The sequence below is a fragment of the Phascolarctos cinereus genome, unplaced genomic scaffold, assembly GCF_003287225.1.
Source record: "Phascolarctos cinereus isolate Bilbo 61053 unplaced genomic scaffold, phaCin_HiC Scaffold_4;HRSCAF=312, whole genome shotgun sequence".
Lineage (NCBI taxonomy): Eukaryota > Metazoa > Chordata > Mammalia > Diprotodontia > Phascolarctidae > Phascolarctos > Phascolarctos cinereus.
The window spans coordinates 186,388,087-186,407,582 of record NW_027555847.1 but is presented as its reverse complement, the minus strand read 5'-3'; the positions used below and the strand labels follow the sequence as shown (position 1 = coordinate 186,407,582).

General features: G+C 36.5%; 1 protein-coding gene across 5 annotated transcripts in view; it reads right to left on the bottom strand.

Moving 5' to 3' along the window:
- Positions 1–19,496, bottom strand: part of SYK (spleen associated tyrosine kinase) — a 137,349-nt gene that overhangs the window by 40,550 nt on the left and 77,303 nt on the right. For all 5 annotated transcript variants that reach the window (XM_020979708.2, XM_020979709.2, XM_020979707.2 and 2 more), the window contains one exon: positions 5,949–6,087. In XM_020979708.2, the coding sequence (XP_020835367.1) occupies positions 5,949–6,087 (139 nt within the window). The remainder of the gene's footprint in view (positions 1–5,948; positions 6,088–19,496) is intronic.

Genomic DNA, 19,496 nt, shown 5'->3' with positions numbered 1-19,496 from the left:
CTTTTAAATCATATTAACCAAAGGTTTATATATTTTGTGTGTTTTTTCATAAAACCAACTCCCAGTTTTATTTATTAATTCAGTTATTTTCTTACACTCAATTTTATTAATCTCACCTTTAATTTTTAGTATTTTCAATTTGGTGCTTTATTGGGGAATTTAAATTTATTTAATTCTAGGTTTATTTTTAGATCACATATCCAAATCATTGGTCTGTTCTTTTTTCTATTTTATTGATATAAGCATTTAGAGATAAAAATTTTCCTCTGATTACTGCTTTTGCTACATCTCCTAGATTTTGTATATTATCTCATTATTGTCATTCTCTTTTATAAAGTTATTTATTGTTTCTATGACTTGTACTTTAACCCAATCTTTAAGATTAGATTATTCAGTCTTCAATTAATTTCTAATCTGTTTCCATGGTTCCTCATTAAATAGCTTTTATTGCAGTGTAATCTAAAAAAAAGAGAGAGAGACATTTACTATTTCTGCTTTTCTGCACTTAACTATACAGTTTTTCTGCCCTAATATATGGCCAACTTTTGTAAAGGTATCATGAACCACTGAAAAAAGACATATTCTTTTCTATTCTCATTCAGTTCTCTCCAGATATCTATCATATCTAACTTATATAAAATTCTATTCATGTCCTTGACTTCTTTCTAATTTTTTTAATTTGAATTTATCTAGTTTTGAGAGGGGTAGGTTGAAGTCTCCCATTATTGTAGTTTTGCTATCTACTTCCATTCATGATTCATTTAGCTGTTCCTTTAAAAAAAATTGGATGCTATAGCATTAGTGTATATAGGTTTAGTAATGATATTATTTCATTAAGTATGGTAACTTTTGTCATAATGTAGTTTCACTTTTTACCTCTTTTAATTAAACATATTTTAACTTTAACTTTGTCTGAGATCATGACTGCTACCCCTCTTTTTTTTGCATCAGCTAAAGCATAACAAATTCTATTCTAGCCCTTTATTTTTGCTCTGTGTGTATTTCTCCTTTTTAAATGTGTTTCTTGTAAACAACATATTGTCAGAATTTGATTTTTGATCCATTCTGATGTTTTCATTTTATAGGTAAGTTCATCCCATTCACATTCAAAGTTAAAATGACTAGTTTTACATTTACCCCCTTCCTATTTTTTTTGTTCAAAACTTTCAGGTAGTCCAACAATTCTTATGTTGTCCCTCCTTGATCTGTTATCCGAGGCAATTGTTTTTCTAATGAGATGTTTTACATTCTCTTCTAGTTTTCATTCTTTTGATTATGGTATTTCTTGGTGTCTTGGGTTTTGTTTCTTTTTTTTTAAATAGGCAGTTGGGGTTAAATGACTTGCCCAGGGTCACACAGCTAGCAAGTGTCAAGTGTTTGGTCTGAGGCCGAATTTGAACTCAGGTCCTCCTGACTTCAGGGCCGTTGCTCTATCCACTGTGCCACCTAGCGGCCCCTTGATTCTAAAGTTTTAAGGAGTTATTTCTTCCATAAGTTTTTGGATCTCTTTTTCTAGTTCTTTGACTTTCTTTTCATAATTTTCATGATTTTCCTCAGTTACTCTTATTTTCCTTCCTAATTTTTCCTCAACCTCTCTTATTTGATTTTTAAAGTCATCCAATTTTAAAGCCTATCCAAGAACTCTTTTGGGGCTTGTAACTCTTTGACATTTTTCTTTGAAGTAGAAGTAGTTGTTTTAATTTCACTATCTTCTTCTAAGTCTGAACCCAGATCTTTTCTATCCCCATAGTAGCTATCTATGGTGGATTCTTTTGCTTTTGCTTACTCAATTTTTTTAGTTGTTTATTTCTTGGCTATTAACTTTTTCTTAGAGTCAGGCCATAGTCCTGAGATGTGGGAGATGTCTCAAGCTTCAGGTTTTTCATACTGTTGTTTTCTGAACTCTGTCTGAGGGCCTGACTTCAGGTACTCCTCTCCACTCCTGTACCTAGATCAAGAGTTCCTGGCAATGCTGTCACCACAAATGTTCTTACTCTCTGTAATTCCTCCCACGGTTACAAGCATCAACCCACCCTATGCCCTAGAACCAAAGCCAGGAACTCTGCTCTCCTGTCAGTGCCCACAGCCAGTAGGGCCCCACCCTTTCTTACTGCATTCACTGGGGTGTACACACTCTTCCTCATCCACAGCCACATACCAGACTGTGTCTGGTCAATGTATATCGGTCCCATGTACAGTCCCAGTGGAGGGCTCTGAAGTTTCCCCCAACCAGCTGCTTGACCCCCATACTGTCTGTAAAGTAAAGGTTCCTGAAGCTAAGGCTTCCTCCCAACTTAGCCACCCAGGCTTGTTGTTTGTTGAATCATCATATCTGCCCAGAGATATCTGTACTTCAATTAGGCCACCACCCCAGGAGGTTAGGTCTTCCCTATCATCCTCCCAAGTTGTCTTAGGCCAGATTACTGCTTTGCCTCAACCTTTAGTTATTTCTGCTGCTCAAAGTTCACTTTGGGGCATTATTTTAAATTATCTGTGGGGGAATTTGGAAGAGCTAGGAAATTTTCTGCCTTATTCTACCAACCTCCCAGAATCCTCTCCCTTCTTTTTTTAAAGGAACACTTCATTCTCCCTGACAACCTAGAGAGTGGCTTATTCCTTTCTTCTACGAAAAAGACCAGCCCTGAACTTGGAGCAGAGAAAATTTACCTCCAGTAGTTATACATAAACCACAGACTCTATGTTCATAGCTGAAAAATGTTCCTGCTGAATCCTTGCTGAAAATAAGATCCTCACCCCCTTTTATTTCTTCCTAGTAAATCTCTTAGAGAACTGATATGGCAAAAATTGCTTTGTTTTTAACTTTAAAAATAATTTGTAATCTGCTCAACAGTCCATCAATACACATCAGATTAAGCATCTTTTCAAATGTCACTGTTAAAATGCAGTCTGTCATTTATGTTATGGAAATGTAGATGGCTCACAATGTTAAATCTCTAAGCATAACTCATTTGTATATCACAAAATTTATAAACTATATTTTTTGACAAAGACAGCAGTGATAATTTTTATCCTAAATAAGTTCAATGATAATTAAGGGTCAGTAGGCTCAATTCTGCATGTGAGAGTCAAAATGAGTACAATTTAGTGTCAGCTACCTAAAGATTGTGTGATGAAACATTAGGCTGACACATCATCATTAAAATGCTAGTTACTTCTGCTTCATCAGATAGAAAACATCCTTTTGGGATAACAATAAATGTATAACTAGTAGTTCATTCACTGAAGTTCTACAGCAATGACTCAATGCTATGAAGTTATATTGGTTTTTAAAGGTGATGCCAGTCAAATGCAAGGTCTAGCAGGTTCTGTTAAATTAGAAAATTTGAGTATTGGTTTGGTAAAATACAATGTCTGTCACCTGGGAACAGCATAGCTTAAATTCATGAAGCTTGTCATCGAAGTGTGTGTGTGTGTGTGTGTGTGTGTGTGTGAGTGTGTGTGTGTGTGTAAACACATATATGTGTATATGTGTGTATACATATATGTACATATATGTGTGTGTTTGGCTAAAGCAAGTCATTAAACAATCTATTAAGGTAAAGAGCATGTGTGAAGTACCCATACAAATGAAACCACAGATTTTTTAAAAATATTGAAGTATAAGTTCTCACTGATGCATTAATCTTATTTATTCTTCAGGTAGACTACTGAAAAGACAGAATCATATATAAAAAAATCAGTTTTCCCAAGTGCAAATATTTTTATATTCTGAGAGTTTACTTTTACTATCTCTCACGGGACTAGTGTGAGAAAAGCACTTTGTAAACCTTACAGCGTTATATAAATGTGTTATTACTGACAGCAGCAAAATAATAATTAATGATGATTATAGTAAGAATACCTTACAGTCAGATTGCCTGGAACTTGTTTTGGAAAAGATTTCCTGGAGTTGTTTCCCCCAATTTTAGAAACATGGATAGACATGACATGAAGAATATTACGTGTTTTTATCTTGGTTGCAGAATGAAATTCAAAAGTTGGACGTGAACAAACTCCAATGAAACTTTTTTTTTGAAAATGAAAACTTTCACTCCAAAGAACTATTAAGTTATTCACAATTTATTTTCATCATTCTTTGAAAAAGGCTTTGGAAAAGGACCAAAATCAAGAGTGGAATTTCAGATGCTTCAAACATTTGTTGTCTCTCTGTGTAAATTAAGTATACTTTCAAGCTATAGATGGCAGCAGATTCCACAAATATGAATCTACTACAACAATTCAAAGTTTTTATCCACTACTTCCCAGAATGGTTTATTTTAATTATAAATGCCATGATACTCTTTTAGTACTATTCTGTTCTATATTTAACAAAAAAAAAATATTCAATTAATTTATATATTTATATATAATGTACTAATGTTATTTGGCTAATAAAAATATTTGTAAAGCATTTAGAACAGCGGTGAGTGCTTAATCAGTGTTTTTATTCCCTTTCTCCTTCTCCTTTCTTCTAGATTTAAGTCTATGAACCACTTCCCTCTCTTCATCTAACTCCAACATACACACATACACACTCTTCTCCATACTAAATATCCCTCCTTCCTAGGAACAGTTGGCAGAACTTAGGTTATCAATGAGGCCTGTTTAATCCCTCCTCATTTCTGACCTCACCTCATAGCTCCAGTCTCTATCCAGATCCTCAGGATTAGAATGGGCCTTAAAGATCATCCAGATTAACCTCTTAATTTTACAGACAAGGAAACTCAGATTCAGAAGGTAATAAAAGGTCATAAAATTAGTTCCAAGCATCCTAGGGTAAATCTGAAGAGGTACCACGTAACGGATATTTAGATCTGGAGATGGGAACTGGGTGTTGAATCCTAGCACTAACCAGATATTTGTTATTTGTTGTTGTTGTCAGTCAGTTGTTTCAGTTAAATCTGACTCTTCATGACTACATTTTGGGGTTTAGCAGTTTGCCGTTTCCTTCTCTAGGTCATTTTACAAATAACAAAATGAGGCAAACAGGGTTAAGTGACTTGTCCAGGATCACACATCTAGGAATTGTCTGAGGCCAGATTTGAAATTAGGAAGATGAGTCTTTCTGACTTCAGACCCAGCACTCTATCCACACACCCAGATATTGGTGTGCTGATGCCAAAATAGCCTGTTGGTGGGTCTGCTTACCTCCAGTTTCTTCCCTCTCCAATCCATTCTCCATTCAGCTACTAAAGTGACTCGCATATGTAGTAATTTCACTACCCCCTCTATTCAATAAACTCCAGTGGCTTCTGATTGCCTCCAGGAACAAATACAAAATGCTCTGGAATTTAAAGCCCTCCATAACCTGCCTCCTACATATTCTACATTATGCCATATTGGGCAGTAAGTTTGTATATTTGTGATTATATCTTTGACAACAGAATAAACTATAAGGTTTAACCATCACTCTCATTTTCTATTTCCTTGTAAAAATGAATCCAACTGTCTGTAGCTAAATGGAGATGGGATGCAAGGGATCGCTCCTTACAATTGAGTGAATGCCATTGGTGGGCATGGACCCATTTATAGAAATCCTAGAAATCCCCCAGTTCCCTTAAGTGAACTGGAGAATCCTGGGAGAAGAGTGAAATATAACTTACCTAGCCTGTCAGGCAGTGAAAATGATGGTAATTTGTGATATGTAGATGTACACACACACACACACACACACACACACACACACACACTTCTCTTTTTTTCTGAAAGCCAGTCAGAATCAAATTAAAAAAGTGATACCCCTTACTTTATAAGAGCTTATAATCTATTATCTCTTCCTTATGAATGAAGAAACTGAAATAGAAGGCATATAAATTTAAGTCACATGACATATAAGTAGCACATCAGACAACAGAATAAATACAGGATTTAATCATCACTCTTATTTCTGTGCAAGAGATTAAATGAGGTCTGATTTTAGCCAATGGGGTAACCATGTTACTTCATACCTGCCAAAGGGTATCAAACTTTTTTCCATCAGGGATAGAGAGTTTTCCTGTTTTATCTTTATCAATGCGATAATGGAGAACTTTTCCTTCGTGGAGTAAACAAAGAGCATACGATCCATTGTTGTCTCTTGCCCGTATTCTAAGAAAAACAAACAAACAAAAAGTCATACACACTCACAGTCACTATAATTGTCCTTGTTCAGGTTCTGGGAATGAATGAATAAACAAATGAATGATGAATATTCGGAATTTACATTTGTCAAACTCCAGGTCAGGTCCAGTGTTCCAATGTTCTCATAGGATCATAGATATACAGAGCTGGAACAGATCTCAGAGATTACCCAATCTACCCCCATTATTTTACAGAGGAGATAACTGAGGCCCAAATAGGTTAAGTGGCTTGTCCAAAGATACACAAGTAGAAAGTGGCAGCAGTGGAGTCAAGTAAGGTCTTCTGACTCCAAAGTCTCTACTCATTCCCTGTAACTACCCTAATTTTTTTCCCATCCATCCAAACCCCTAAATTTCACAAAATATAAAAACCATAGAACCAAAGAAAATTAGACATGATAAGGACTTTGAGATAATCTAGTTCTATTCTCTCATTCCACACAGAAGAAAACAGATTCACAAAGGGAAAAAAAATTCCCTCAGTGTGGATAATTCAAGAACTTTCCAAAATATTTTAATTAACAATGGGATTTCAATACTGTAAATTAATTATTTTATGTGTTTCAGGCAACTCAAGGATCTAATCTTCCTACTGATGGTTAATTTAAGATAGAAGGAGTAGGATACAAAAATAGCTAAATGTCTTCAAGTATCATGTCACTCTACTGAAGCGTGAAGAATGGTCACAAAGAACAGCATTCATGTCAGAAAGCAGTTAAATGTCAGGCTGATAGTTTGTAAAAAAAATTAAAAAAAAAAAGAAGAGTAAGACAGGCTGGTTTAATATGCAAAGACGAAATGATCACCTCCATCCTCTTTTTAATTTTTACCTGACTTACAACAAGAAAGATATTAATATCACTAATAAACACAATGGTATAGTGATTGATTTAGAGCCAGACAACCTGAAGAATTAAGTCAAGTGAGCTTAGGAAGTATTACCAGCAATAAGGATACTGGTGGTGATGGAATTCTAGCTGAGCTATTTAAAATCCTAAAAGACGATGTAGTCAAACTGCTTCCCTCAATATGTCAGCAAATTTGGAAAACTCAACAGTGGCTACTGGATTGGAAAAGATCAGTTTATATCCCAGTCCTAAAGAAGGGCAATGCCAAAGAGCTTTCAAATTGCCAAACAATTATGCTCATTTCACATGCTAGCAAGATTATGCTTAAGATTATGCAAGGTAGGTTGTAGCAATATATGAACCGAGAATTACCAAATGAGCAGAATGGTTTTCAAAGAGGCAGAGGAACCAGAGATAAAATGGCCAAACATTAGCTGGATTATGTAGAAGGCAAAGAAGTTCCAGGAAAAAAATCCACTTCTGCTTCATTCACTACACTAAAGCCTTTGACTTTGTGTGGATTACAACAAAATATGGCATATTCTCAAAGAGATGGGAGTACCATATCATCTTACTTGCCTCCTGAGGAACCTGTATGTGGGCCAAGAAATAACAATTAGAACCAAACACAGAACAATTAATTGGTTTAAGATTGGAAAAGGAGTACATCAAGGTTGTATACTGTCATCTTATTCATTTAATTTATATGCAGAGAACAGCATGTGAAATGCCAGGCTGTGTGAATAAAAAACCAAAATTAAGTTTACTAAGAGAAATATCCATTTCAGACATGTAGACAACACCACTCTGATAACAGTAAGTGAAGAGTAATTAAGAATATAGCTATACTAAATTTGCTTCCTAATACTTATTCCATCTTTGATACAGGTGAAGTTTGTATGTCTTGGTAATCTTATTTTCACTACTAAAAATCTGACATTCCAATTAAACAACTCTAATCTGCCTAACTAGCTATAACCATAATAGCTCAAATGCATGTATAACTTTAAAGGTCGCAAAGCACTTTCCTTACAATAACCATACTGATATGTGAGAAGATACAAAGGAAAAACAAAAATCAGCCTATTTCCTGAAGGAGTTTTTATTACTATGCAAATTTTGGAGATCAAAAAACTGAGGCTCCAGAGGTTGTTACTTGTTGATGGCCCTACAGCTAGTGTGTACCATCATATTCTCACCTGGATCTTCTGGGATCGAGTCCTTTGTATGTCTTAGGCAAATCATAGTACTTCTCTGAACTTCATAAAATAAGATGGAGATGACAAAATCTTGCTTCATTTTATCACAAAAACCAGTGATTTGAAGTTCTCTGAATAACGATAAGGAATGCCACACTAAATGAAGCGTGAGGGTGGACATTTCCTTCCCCTCCTCAGCTTATATAATCATAGAATGTAATCATACACGATGAAATTTTATGGTGTGAGATGTCTCTATCATGGTGATTCTCTTATGAGATGTTCAAGGCTTTGATACAGTCAAGAAGGAACTTCTCAATTGACTGAGCAAACTATCCATCCTTCTAGGGGCTTTAAATGGTTGAATGAATTTAATAGTTTGAAGTCTACTTTGAAGAAGCAGACTCTTTGCCCAGACCATAGGGTAACCAGAAAGAAAGAAGGGCAATTTGTATCTGTTGCCCTGCTTGGGTTCAACTGCATTGGAACAAGATGCCCTGCCCAGGATATACTCATCACTTCTAAACTCACCACCATGTCGCTAACAGAAGCCTTGATGACTCTACCTCTCTCAGCCTCCTCTTCTCTCTGATTGGGAGACTGGAGGGCAAAGCACCAAATTCCTTCCCATTCCTTCTTTTATGAAGGGCAAAAAATGGACACAGCGCTCTCCACTTTTCATCTACTGCCCTACCTGTTTTCAACTCCACAGATGAGATGTACCTGCCCCCAGCATCCCTTGATAGCCCAATCCCCTCTTTTTCCTTTCTCCTTTTGCGTACTGTTTTCCTCCTTAGATTATAAACTCATTGACAGCAAGAACTATCTTTCTTTTTATTAATCATATGCCCAGTACTTAGTACAGTGCCTGGCGTGTCATAGGTGCCTAATTAATATTTATTGGATTGAATTGGGCTTTTGTCTCCCCCTCCACATCACCAGAGTTAATGGACCAGCAAAAGATAATGCATCTAACACACACACACACACACACACACACACACACACACACACGGATAGACACAGATACTGTTACTGCATATAATGTTCTCATTCTGCTCACTTTTTACTTTGCCTCGGTCTAGGTTCTTTCCCTTTTTCTTTGATCTCCTAGGTATATAGACTTGGTAGTGGTATTACTTGATCAAAGGGCATGCACAGTTTTATAGCTTTGGGGGCATAGCTCCTAATTGTTTTCCACTATGGTTAGACAAGGTGACAATTCCACCATCAGTGGATTAGTGTAACAGCAATATTGCAATGATGATTACAATTATGTGAAAGACTTAGCTACTCTGATAAATACAATGATCCAAGACAGTTCCAAAGGACCCAGGATGAAAAATACTATCGACCTCCAGAGAGAGAGAACTAATGAACTCTGTAGATCAAAGCAACCTTTTTTCACTTCTTAATTTTTTTCACAAGAATGCTTGAAAGTCATCTATTTCATTAAATCTTTTCCTTAGAAGGATTATACCCTGCCTTGCTGGGTAGCTTATTCTTGGTGATAATCCTAGCTCCTTGGCATTTCAGATTATCAGATTCCAAGCCCTCTATTCCTTTAACATGGAAGCTGCTAAACCTTATTTGATCCTGACTGGGGCTTCATGGTATTTGAATACTTAATGTTTGCAATTTTTTCTTCTTGACCTGGGAGCTTTTGATTTGAGTACACCATTCCTCAGGAGTTTTCATTTTGGGATCTCTTTCATGAAATGATTCATGGATTCTTGCAATTTTTAGTTTATCCTCTTATTCTAAGACATATGGACAGTTTTTTTTTTCTTGATAATTTCTTGAAATATAATGTTTAGGCTCTTTTTTCAACAAGGCTTTCAGGTAGTCCAATATTTCATAAATTATATCTCTTTGATCTATTTTCCATGTCAGTTATTATTCCAATGAGATATTTCACATTTTCTTCTAATTTTTTATTCTTTTGACTTTTTTATTGTTTCTTGTGTCTCATGGAGTCATTAGCTTCCACTTGCCCAATTCCATTTTTTAAGGTATTATTTTCTTTTTTTGTTTGTTTTTTTTAGTGGTTTTTTTTTTTGGCTAGGCAATGGGGTTAGGTGACTTGCCCAGGGTCACACAGATAGTAAGTGTTATGTGTCTGAGGCTGGATTTGAACTAAGGTCCTCCTGAATCCAGGGACTGTGCTCTATCCACTGCACCACCTAACTTCCCCAAGGCATTATTTTCTTCAGTGAGCTTTTGTACCTCCTTTTCTTTGGCCAATTCTGCTTTTTAAGGAGTTCTTTTCATTAGTGAAGTTTTGGAGCTTAAAAAAACCTCTTTTTTCCCTTTGACTGATTCTGCTTTTTTTTTTAAGGAGCTCTTTTTTTCAGTATTTTTGTGCCTCTTTTACAGAACTATTTTTTTTTCTTGTGTTGCTCTCATTTCTTTTCCCAATTTTTGCTCTACCACTGTTATTTGATTTTCAAAATCACCTTCTAGCTTTTCCAGGAATCCTTGTTGGGCCTGTGTCCAATTTACATTTTTCCTGTGGGGCTTTGCTTAAAAGCTGTTTTCATATCCTTGTCAATTTTGAAGATTTTTTTTTTTTTTGCTTCCCTGTCACCATAGTAGCTTTTCATATTCAGGTTCTTTTTTGTTGTTGTTTGCTCATTTTTCCAGTCTGTTTCTTGAATTTGAACTTTATGTTAAAGCTGGGCTTTGCTCATTTGGATGGAGAGAGGGTGCCACTACTCCTAGCTTTAGGCTTTTTCATGCTATTGTTTTCAGAACTGTTTCTGAGGTTTTGAAAATTTTCAGTGCTTCCAAGGTATGGTGATTCCAGGAGAGGTTTGATCTCTGCTTTCCTCTTCTATGCTCTATTTCTTATCTGGGAAAAGCCTCTGATCCCTTACAAGGAAGAGCACTACTGCTTCTCATGGCCCCTAATCCCTTGTGATCAAAAGTGCTTCTCTCCACTGGAACTGAGAGCTGGAAGTGGGTATGGGCAATAGAATTGCCAACAAGGTGCCCTGTCCTGTGCCTAGTGCTAGCATAGAGGTTGTTTTATCTCCTAATTAGTTGCCCAATCCTCTTAACATCTCTGGGCTGAGAGTTCCTGAAGCTGCTGCTGCTGCTATCACCAGCACCAAAACCCACAGCTCATGTTACCACCATATGTGCTACAAGTCAGCCCTCACCCCAGTGTCACAGATGTCTCTTTCAAACATCCTAAGTTGTCTTGGGCTGGGAAAAATGTCTCAGCCCAACACTTTGTTGTCTTTGCCACTCCAGAGTTTAATTTGAGGCATTATTTTAAAGTTGTTTGGAGGGGAATATTGGGAGAGCTTAGCTGTAGTGCTTCCTCCACTCTGCCATCTTTGTTTCATCCAACTTCTAACTGTAGTATCACTTTCAAGGAACAGAAAATAGTCCAGTGAAGCTGGATCAAAGGATGTATGAAAGGGAATAAAGTGTAATACAATCAAAAAGGGAGGAAGAATTTTAAATGACAAAATGATAACATTTTTATTTAGTCAGTTTGTAACAAAATTGCTCAATCTGTTCATGTTTCCTTATTACAGTTACATTAAAAAATGATGTATTGATGTTCTGTTTCTCACATATTTTCCAATCATGAATCTCTTTTATAACATATATGTAGATTCAAGTAATACAATACATTGGCCATGTCTGAGAATACACATCTCACTCTATCTCCAGTCAACTATTCTTCTGCCCAAACATGAGAGATATGCTTTACCATCAGTCTTTTGAAGTCATGTTTGATTACTGCTTTGGACAGTCTGATGCTTTTCAAAGTAGTCTTCCCTCATATTATTGTTATGATCATGACATAAATTTTTATCTTGGTCCCACTCATTTCACCCAGGATCATTTCATATAGTCTCTCCACACTTCCCTGAAAATATGATATTGATTATTGGCATAGTCATATAATACAATTCACTCATACAATTGATGGGCACATCTTCTGCTTTCATCTCTTTGCTACAACAAAGAGTACTTTTATATATAAAATCTTACACATATAGGTCTTTCCCTATGTTCTACACCTCCTCTAGTAGTATTTCTGGGTCCAAAGGTACAAACATTTTAGTAACTTTTTGGCTATAGCTCTCCAGAATGGTTAAATTAATACTTTCACCAACAGTGCATCAGTGAGCCATTTTCTCCCAAACCCTCCAAACATCATTACTTTCTTCTCTTGTCACTTTTGCCAGTCTGATAAATGTGAGGTAGAACTCTGTAGTACCTCATGTACTCTTCGCGAGTCTACTATAATAGTTTACTGACTGGAATTCCTGCTTGTAGTCTCTTTTATCTCCAATCCATCTTTTTTTTTTTTTACTATATTTCTAATATGCTGCTTTGATGTCATCCTGTACATCCGGTGCAATGGATCAAATAAACAGTCCTTTTACTAAAAAAAAAAAAAATCCAATACCTCCAGGTAAAAACATTTCCCCTGGAGGCCAAAAAGAAGTTCAGGAAAGTAAAAACCACTAATAAAGAGTTTGAAAACAGCCATTAAAAAGGCTCTCAGGGGTCTCAGGGATCTCCACCAACATCTGAAACAATTTTCAATATTGTTCTTGCCCAAAGGGCACACATCTAGGTCTCAGATAAATCCATAGCACAGACAGAAGAGAGGGTAAGAATGGCACAGAATAGGAAAATGGTACACAATAGTATTATTTGGCTAGAGCATGCAATATAGATGATTTTAAAAACAGTAGAAAATAAAAGTAGAAAGGTAGATCAGAGTAATATAGCAAAGGGCTTGGGATGCCATTATTTTGATGAAGATAAAGATGATTATGGAGTAGTACTACAGTATAATAAAAAGATCTTTGAACTCTGAATTCAGTTGAGACTCGGGTTTGAATCCTACACTCTATATTTACTAATTGTATGACAATGTTAAAAAGTCATTTAATTCTCCAAACCTGTTTTCTCACCTTTAAAAGTGGGAATAATAATAATAATAACACTAATAATAATAATATGTAAAATGCTTTGCAATCTTAAGCAATTCAAGGCTTCTGAATCAAAAAATGCTATCTTTTCTGGACCAGGATACTGGTAGCACTGGGGCAGTATGAGTTAAATCTTTTGTAATTCCTCTACATCAAGAAATTTCAAAGCACTTTTACTGACCCCAAGCTTCACATAACAATGAAAGCCTATATTTAGAAGACAAACATTTTATGAGGGTTATCAAATTACAGCAAGGTGGAATATCATTGCTTCAAAAGACCTGAAGATGGGTGTCACACTAAGGATAATGGAAAGATCCACAATGGGTAAGAACAGAGTGCAACATATAACCAATAAGGAATTCTGAAGAAAAACAAGAGCAAAAGTTGGGCTGCTCACATAGGAAGAAGAAAGGATAACACAGGCAAACATGAAGAGTACTATACTGGTACCCTCTTGATGTAGAAAAAAGTGAAGAAGGCCTTTAGCATGTTGGATTGACCCCTATGAACTTCTGAAAAGAAATGTATATCAAACAGGATAGGCTGGCATGGATGGGTTGCAATTTATATCTCTGAAAGAAATTCTGAATCAACGAGATCATAGATCTATTTGGTTATTTTAACAAAGAAAAGAAGATAGGCAAGATATTCTAGATATTAAAGGTAAAGTTCATAGAATCAAAGAGCCTAGAGCTAGAAAGGACCTAAAAGGTCATCAAGTTAAATCCCTTCATTTTTTATGTTTGAGGAAACTGGGGCTGTTCAGTGACTTACTCAAGGTTACACATATTACACTGTCATTTTTTAATGTTTGAGTAGAGGGCTTACTCAATTTTAGTGAATGCTATTTTAACTATAGTGTTCTGGGGACTATAATGGTTTCTATGTGGAGAAATTGTACTTACGTAAAACTCTTCTTTACACCTGGATGGCGTGGTTAGGTCCTGCTCAATCCTGAATTTAGTGCCTAAGAACAGGCCCTCTCTTCTGCAGGAATTGTCTGGCTTCCTGTTGTTTTGGTTGAAGCCCAACCTTCCTAGATTTTGAACAGGGCACAGGCTGTCTAATTGTTGGGTTAAGTGTAGGCTGCCAGAACTCTGGTATTTTCTTGAAAATGAGGTTGAGTTCCTTGGCCGCATCTGTTTTTTCTGGGCATTGATCTGACCACAACCTCTGCTAGGGGATTGTTACTTTGCCTTCCACCTCCTTTAGCTGATCTCTGCCTGAAGTACAGGACTGTCATCTTTTTGTGCAATCCTGGACTGAATGGAAAAGTTTATAATCTCTTTAGTTTTCTTTATCACGGCTCCTTCTGAGGCATTTCTAGAGCTTTTCTAATCTTATGTAGATCCTGATATACTGACATTTTCCTCACAGTCCTCAAAATGTTGACATTTGGAAAAGACTTTCAGAATTGTATTTGAAGTGCTGAATATAGTATTGTTCATTTTTTTCATAATAATTCAACAAAAACAGTAAAATCTTGTTTCAGTGTATTTAAATTGCTTTTTTCCAGTACAAAAGCAAGATAAAAGAGTAATAAATGCTGTGAAAGAGTAATAAATGTAAAGGTGAACTATCAATGAGCACATACATAACATACACAACACACACACATAGTATGTGAATCCTTTAACGCCAAATCTAGTAACGTTATCAAAGGCACACATATGCCTGCCACTCACTCTAAAACAGAACTTAGACAACCACAAAGTAAAAATAAATGCCCCAGTGCACAATGAGGAACAGGAAAAAGAAAAACACATGATAAGGAAGTACAGTAGCAGTCTTTTAGATTATAGTAGAAGCACTGTAATTAACAGTAATGAGAGACTTTTCATTTGGGGGTGGAGGGAATGAACAATTAAAAATTAGATTAAAATGTATTTTATTTAGGTATACCAAACATCTTTAAAAATACTGAAGGAATACAATGTGGTTGCCTTTCAGTGAATCCAATGGATAGAACAGCTGAGACATATGCTGCATGAAGCTGTTTTTCCCTCTAATTTTAGAGAAACTCTGATCTACTTCTCCTTTGTGACAAATGCAAAATAGCATGATCTCAGCTGTTGAGGAGACTGTCAAAAATAGAATCTCAAAGGAAATATAGAAAACTGAGATTTAAGGTCATCCATTTCCTTGCCTCCTGTTGCACCCTTATGCTTGTAAAATAATGACAAAGGAAGAGGAAAACAAGAGGTAATGCCCATTAAATGTGGCCTCATTTAAAGTCAAGGAAGGTGCCCCCTCCTTGTAAACACAAAGACACAACTGAAGGAGGGACTAATGAGAAGTCAATCAACAAATATTTATTAAGCATCTACTGTGTGCCAGGCACTGTACTAAGTGCTAAGAATATGAAATAGGCAGAAGACACTCTTTGCTCTCCAGGAGTTTGCCATCTAATGGTGGAGATGACATGCAAACAAATATGTACAAACAAGCTATATACAAGATAAACAGGAAATAATTAAGAGAGAGATAGCATTAAAATTAAGAGTGATTGGGAAACACTTTGAATACGATGGGATTTTAATTGGGACTTAAAGAAGCCAGGGAAGTCAATAAGCAGAGTTTAGGAGGGAAAGTATTTTAGGCAGCAATAGCCAGGACACCGGTTTCACTGGATCAGAGAATAAGCGATGATTGAAAGATATGAGATGGAAAGACTCTAAATACCAAACAGAGGATTTTGTATTTGATCCTGGAGGTGACAGGGAACCACCTGAGTTTGAGAAGGGGGTGGGTAAAGGAAATGAAATAGTTAGACCTGAACTTTGGAAAAAAATCATTTTGGTGGCTCAGTGGAAGATGTATTGGAGTAAGGAAAGATATAAGGCAGTCAAACTCACTAGTAGTTTACTGCAATAGTCCTGGTGTGAGGTGATAAGAGTAGTGGTAATGCCAGAAGAGAAAAGGGGGACCATTTAAGAGATATCACAAAGGCAAAATCAGCAGGCCTTGGCAAGATATTGGATATGGGGGTGAGGGTTAAAGGTAGTGAGGAGTCAAGGTTGATTCCTTGGTTGTGAAGAGCTCAGAGGAAGGTACTGCTTTCAACATTAATAGGCAAGTGATAAGAAGAGATGCATTTAGGGAGAGATAGTGAGTTGTGTTTGGGAAATGTTGAGTTTAATACATCCAAACAGGATTTCCAGTTTGAGATTTATCTAAAAAGCAGCTGGAGATGTGAGATTGGAGGTCAGCAGACAGGATGAGACAAAATAGATAGATGTAAGAATCATCAGCATAGAGATGATAATTAAATCCAAGGGAGCTAATGAGATCACCAAATGAAGTAATATAGAGGGAGAAAAGGAGAGGGCCCAGGACAGAACTATATGCCATCTATAGTTAGAGGAAGTGCTCTGGATGAGGATCCAGCAAAGGAGACAGAGAAAGAGTGGTCAGATGGGTAAGAGAACTAGGACAGCGTAGTATCCTGAAAACATGGAGAGAAGAGATGGTGGATGAGGGTGATCAACAGTATCAAAATCTGTAGAGAGGTCAAAGTGAATGGGAATTTAGAAAAGTTCATTGAATTTGGCAACTGAGAGATCGTTAGTAACTTTGGAGGGAGAAGTTTGGCAAAATGATTAAGGTTGAAAGCTGATTGTAAGGGATTAAGAAGAGAATGAAAGGAGAGAAAGTGGAGGTACCTATTACAGGTGGCCTTTTTGAGTAGTTTAGCTACAAAGGACAGAAGTCATATAGTTAGCAGGAATGGAAGGATCAAGTGAGGGTTGCTTTTTTTTTTCTTTTCAGGATGGGGGAAACTTGAGCATATTTGTAGCCAGTAGGGAGTGAGACAGTACATAGGGAGAGATTGAAAATAAGTAATAAGAGTGGGGAAGGGAAGGGCTAATCTTTAAGAGGAGACAATGGAATAGGATTGCTTGAGCAGGTAGAGAGTAAGGAGAAAGGTTGCCTCATCATTTCAGACATGTGTGAAGGAGGAGATAATGGCATAAAGGAATCTGGTTGATGGGAAACAATGAAGAGGGGAGAAGAGGGAGTTCTCTGCAAATAGCCCCAATTTTATCTATAAAATATGGGTCTAAGTTCTGAGTTGAAAGGGTGGGGACATGGAGAATCATGGGAAGTTTGAGGAGGGATGAAAAAAGTTCAGAAGAATATCTTTGGAGAGCGGGATAGCAGGTTGATAAGGCAAGTATATAAGGATTGCCTAGCAGCAGTGAGGGCCCAGTTGAGCATGTGTAACATAAATCTGTAGTTGACCCAGTCAGAACACTTATATGATTTCTCCACCTTTGTTAAGTAGGATGTGTAGGGACAAAAGCAATAAATGGTGGGAGTGATCTAAGAATGAGGCTTGTCAGGCCAGAATTGTGAAGTGATAAGGGAGTTAGGGATTAAGGTGAGGAAGACAGTGTAGAGTTGAATTGGTTTACCAAGGGATCAAAATGGAGAAAAGAGGAGAGCATGGAAAGTTGGATTATTTCATTGATTCTGTCTCCAAATATAGGGGTTAGAAGAGTCTCCCTCTAATTAAAGTTAGGCCCCACAATTAATCCTTCCCCTTGATTGTGAAGCAAGGTATAAGCATGGGCATTTCAAACATGGTGAGAAGACTCTGCCTTGGGTTGAAGCAGTCTTCTACTCTCCTGTTTTGAAATGGTGAGATACAAAGTTGTATCTATATTGTGGAAAGCCTAAAGAGTAATACTAAGAAGTTTAAATTTTTGGAATGAAATTATCATAATTTCACAAAGTTTCTCATTTCTTTATCTGTCAAATAGTTATCTCCTAAAAGGCCTAAAACAATAATGAAAAAAAGTCCCCAAGCATTGTTTTTGTTTTAATCGGGTAACTCTGAGATCCACGAAGCTGGAACCAGAGCCCATCTTTTGCAAGGTCAGTGCACACACTGAATTTTGGAATTAAACCTGTAATAGGTGGAAGCAAATATGGGGAGATTAAAGTTACACAGGTCAAGAACTAACTGCTCCTTAGTTGTTCCCATTTATACGTTCAAATATGTCACATAGACAGTAAATACTATATTCTGACCTACTGGAGGTTTGGCCAGCTGTCTATTTGGAATAGTATAAAGAAGGAAGGAGAGACAGTTTGATTTTGTAATAAAGAGTCACACTCAGAATCATACTTAGAATCAAGAAGACTTAGATTTAAAGACACAAATACTTGCTGAGTAACCCCGGGCAAGTCACCTAACCTGTCAGTGCAACTCCCAAAACTTTAAGTTGCAGAACAGTTGATGATCTGCACAAGTGAAATAAAGTTTCCTCAATGTATTCTTCAATGTGTTTACTCAATGAGGAATTTCCTGTTATTAATAAAATCATATGTCCTGACAAATTTAAATAAAAAGAAAGGAAAATAGATACTGAAGTCATGACAGGCAGATTTTCCAACAACCAAAACTTCCATTCTCCCTCAAGATTTCTTAATAGACTATGCAAGAGACAAATTTGGTAAATGATGCTCTTAACATTTATATCAAGCACAGGACAAAACAGAAAAAAAAAAAGATTCTCAGAAAAGATGCTATTATAAATCAATCAACATGCATGTAAATGGGTGGCTACGTGAACCAGTGGATAGAGTGCCAGATCTGAAGTCAGGAAGATTCATCTTTGTGAGTTCAAATCCGACCTCGGACACTAGCTGTGTGTCCCTGAGCAAGTCACTTAACCCTGTTTGCCTCCGTTCCTCATCTGCAAAAAGAAATAGAGAAGTTAATAGCAAATGATTCCACATTAGTCTTTGTCAAGAAAAGACTAAATGGGATCAGAAGAGTCAGACATAATTAAAACAAGTGAGCAATGATATTCATTAAGCACCCACACCAAACATGTGCCAGGAACTTTTCTAGATTCTGGGAATATAAGTACAAAAAAATGAAACAATCTCCACTTGCAAGAAGCATACAATTCTAATACTGGAAATAACAGGCAAATGTAGAAATATATACAGCATTAATTGTTCAAATATGTGCAAAGTAGTTAAATACAATTTAGTTTCAAGGAGAGAGACCAGCATTTAGGAGCTGGGAGCTTCAAAAAAGGCTTCGTTCAGATGATGTTTAAGATACATCTCAAAGGACTGTATGAGGTAGAAGTGAGAAATGAGAATGAATTCTAAACATGTGAGAAGGTGGGATGACCAATGCAAAGCCAAGGAAATGACAGATAAGATGTCCTGTGTGAAGGACAGAGAGAAGACTAGTTTAGCTAGATCAGAATAGGGAAAGAACTGCCCAATGGGATAGGTAAGTTGGGGTCAAGTTGCGTGGGACTTTAATAGCTAAATAAAGGAATTTATACTTTATCCTATAGACAATAGGAGCCCATAGGGTTGTCTGAATAGAGAAATCTCATG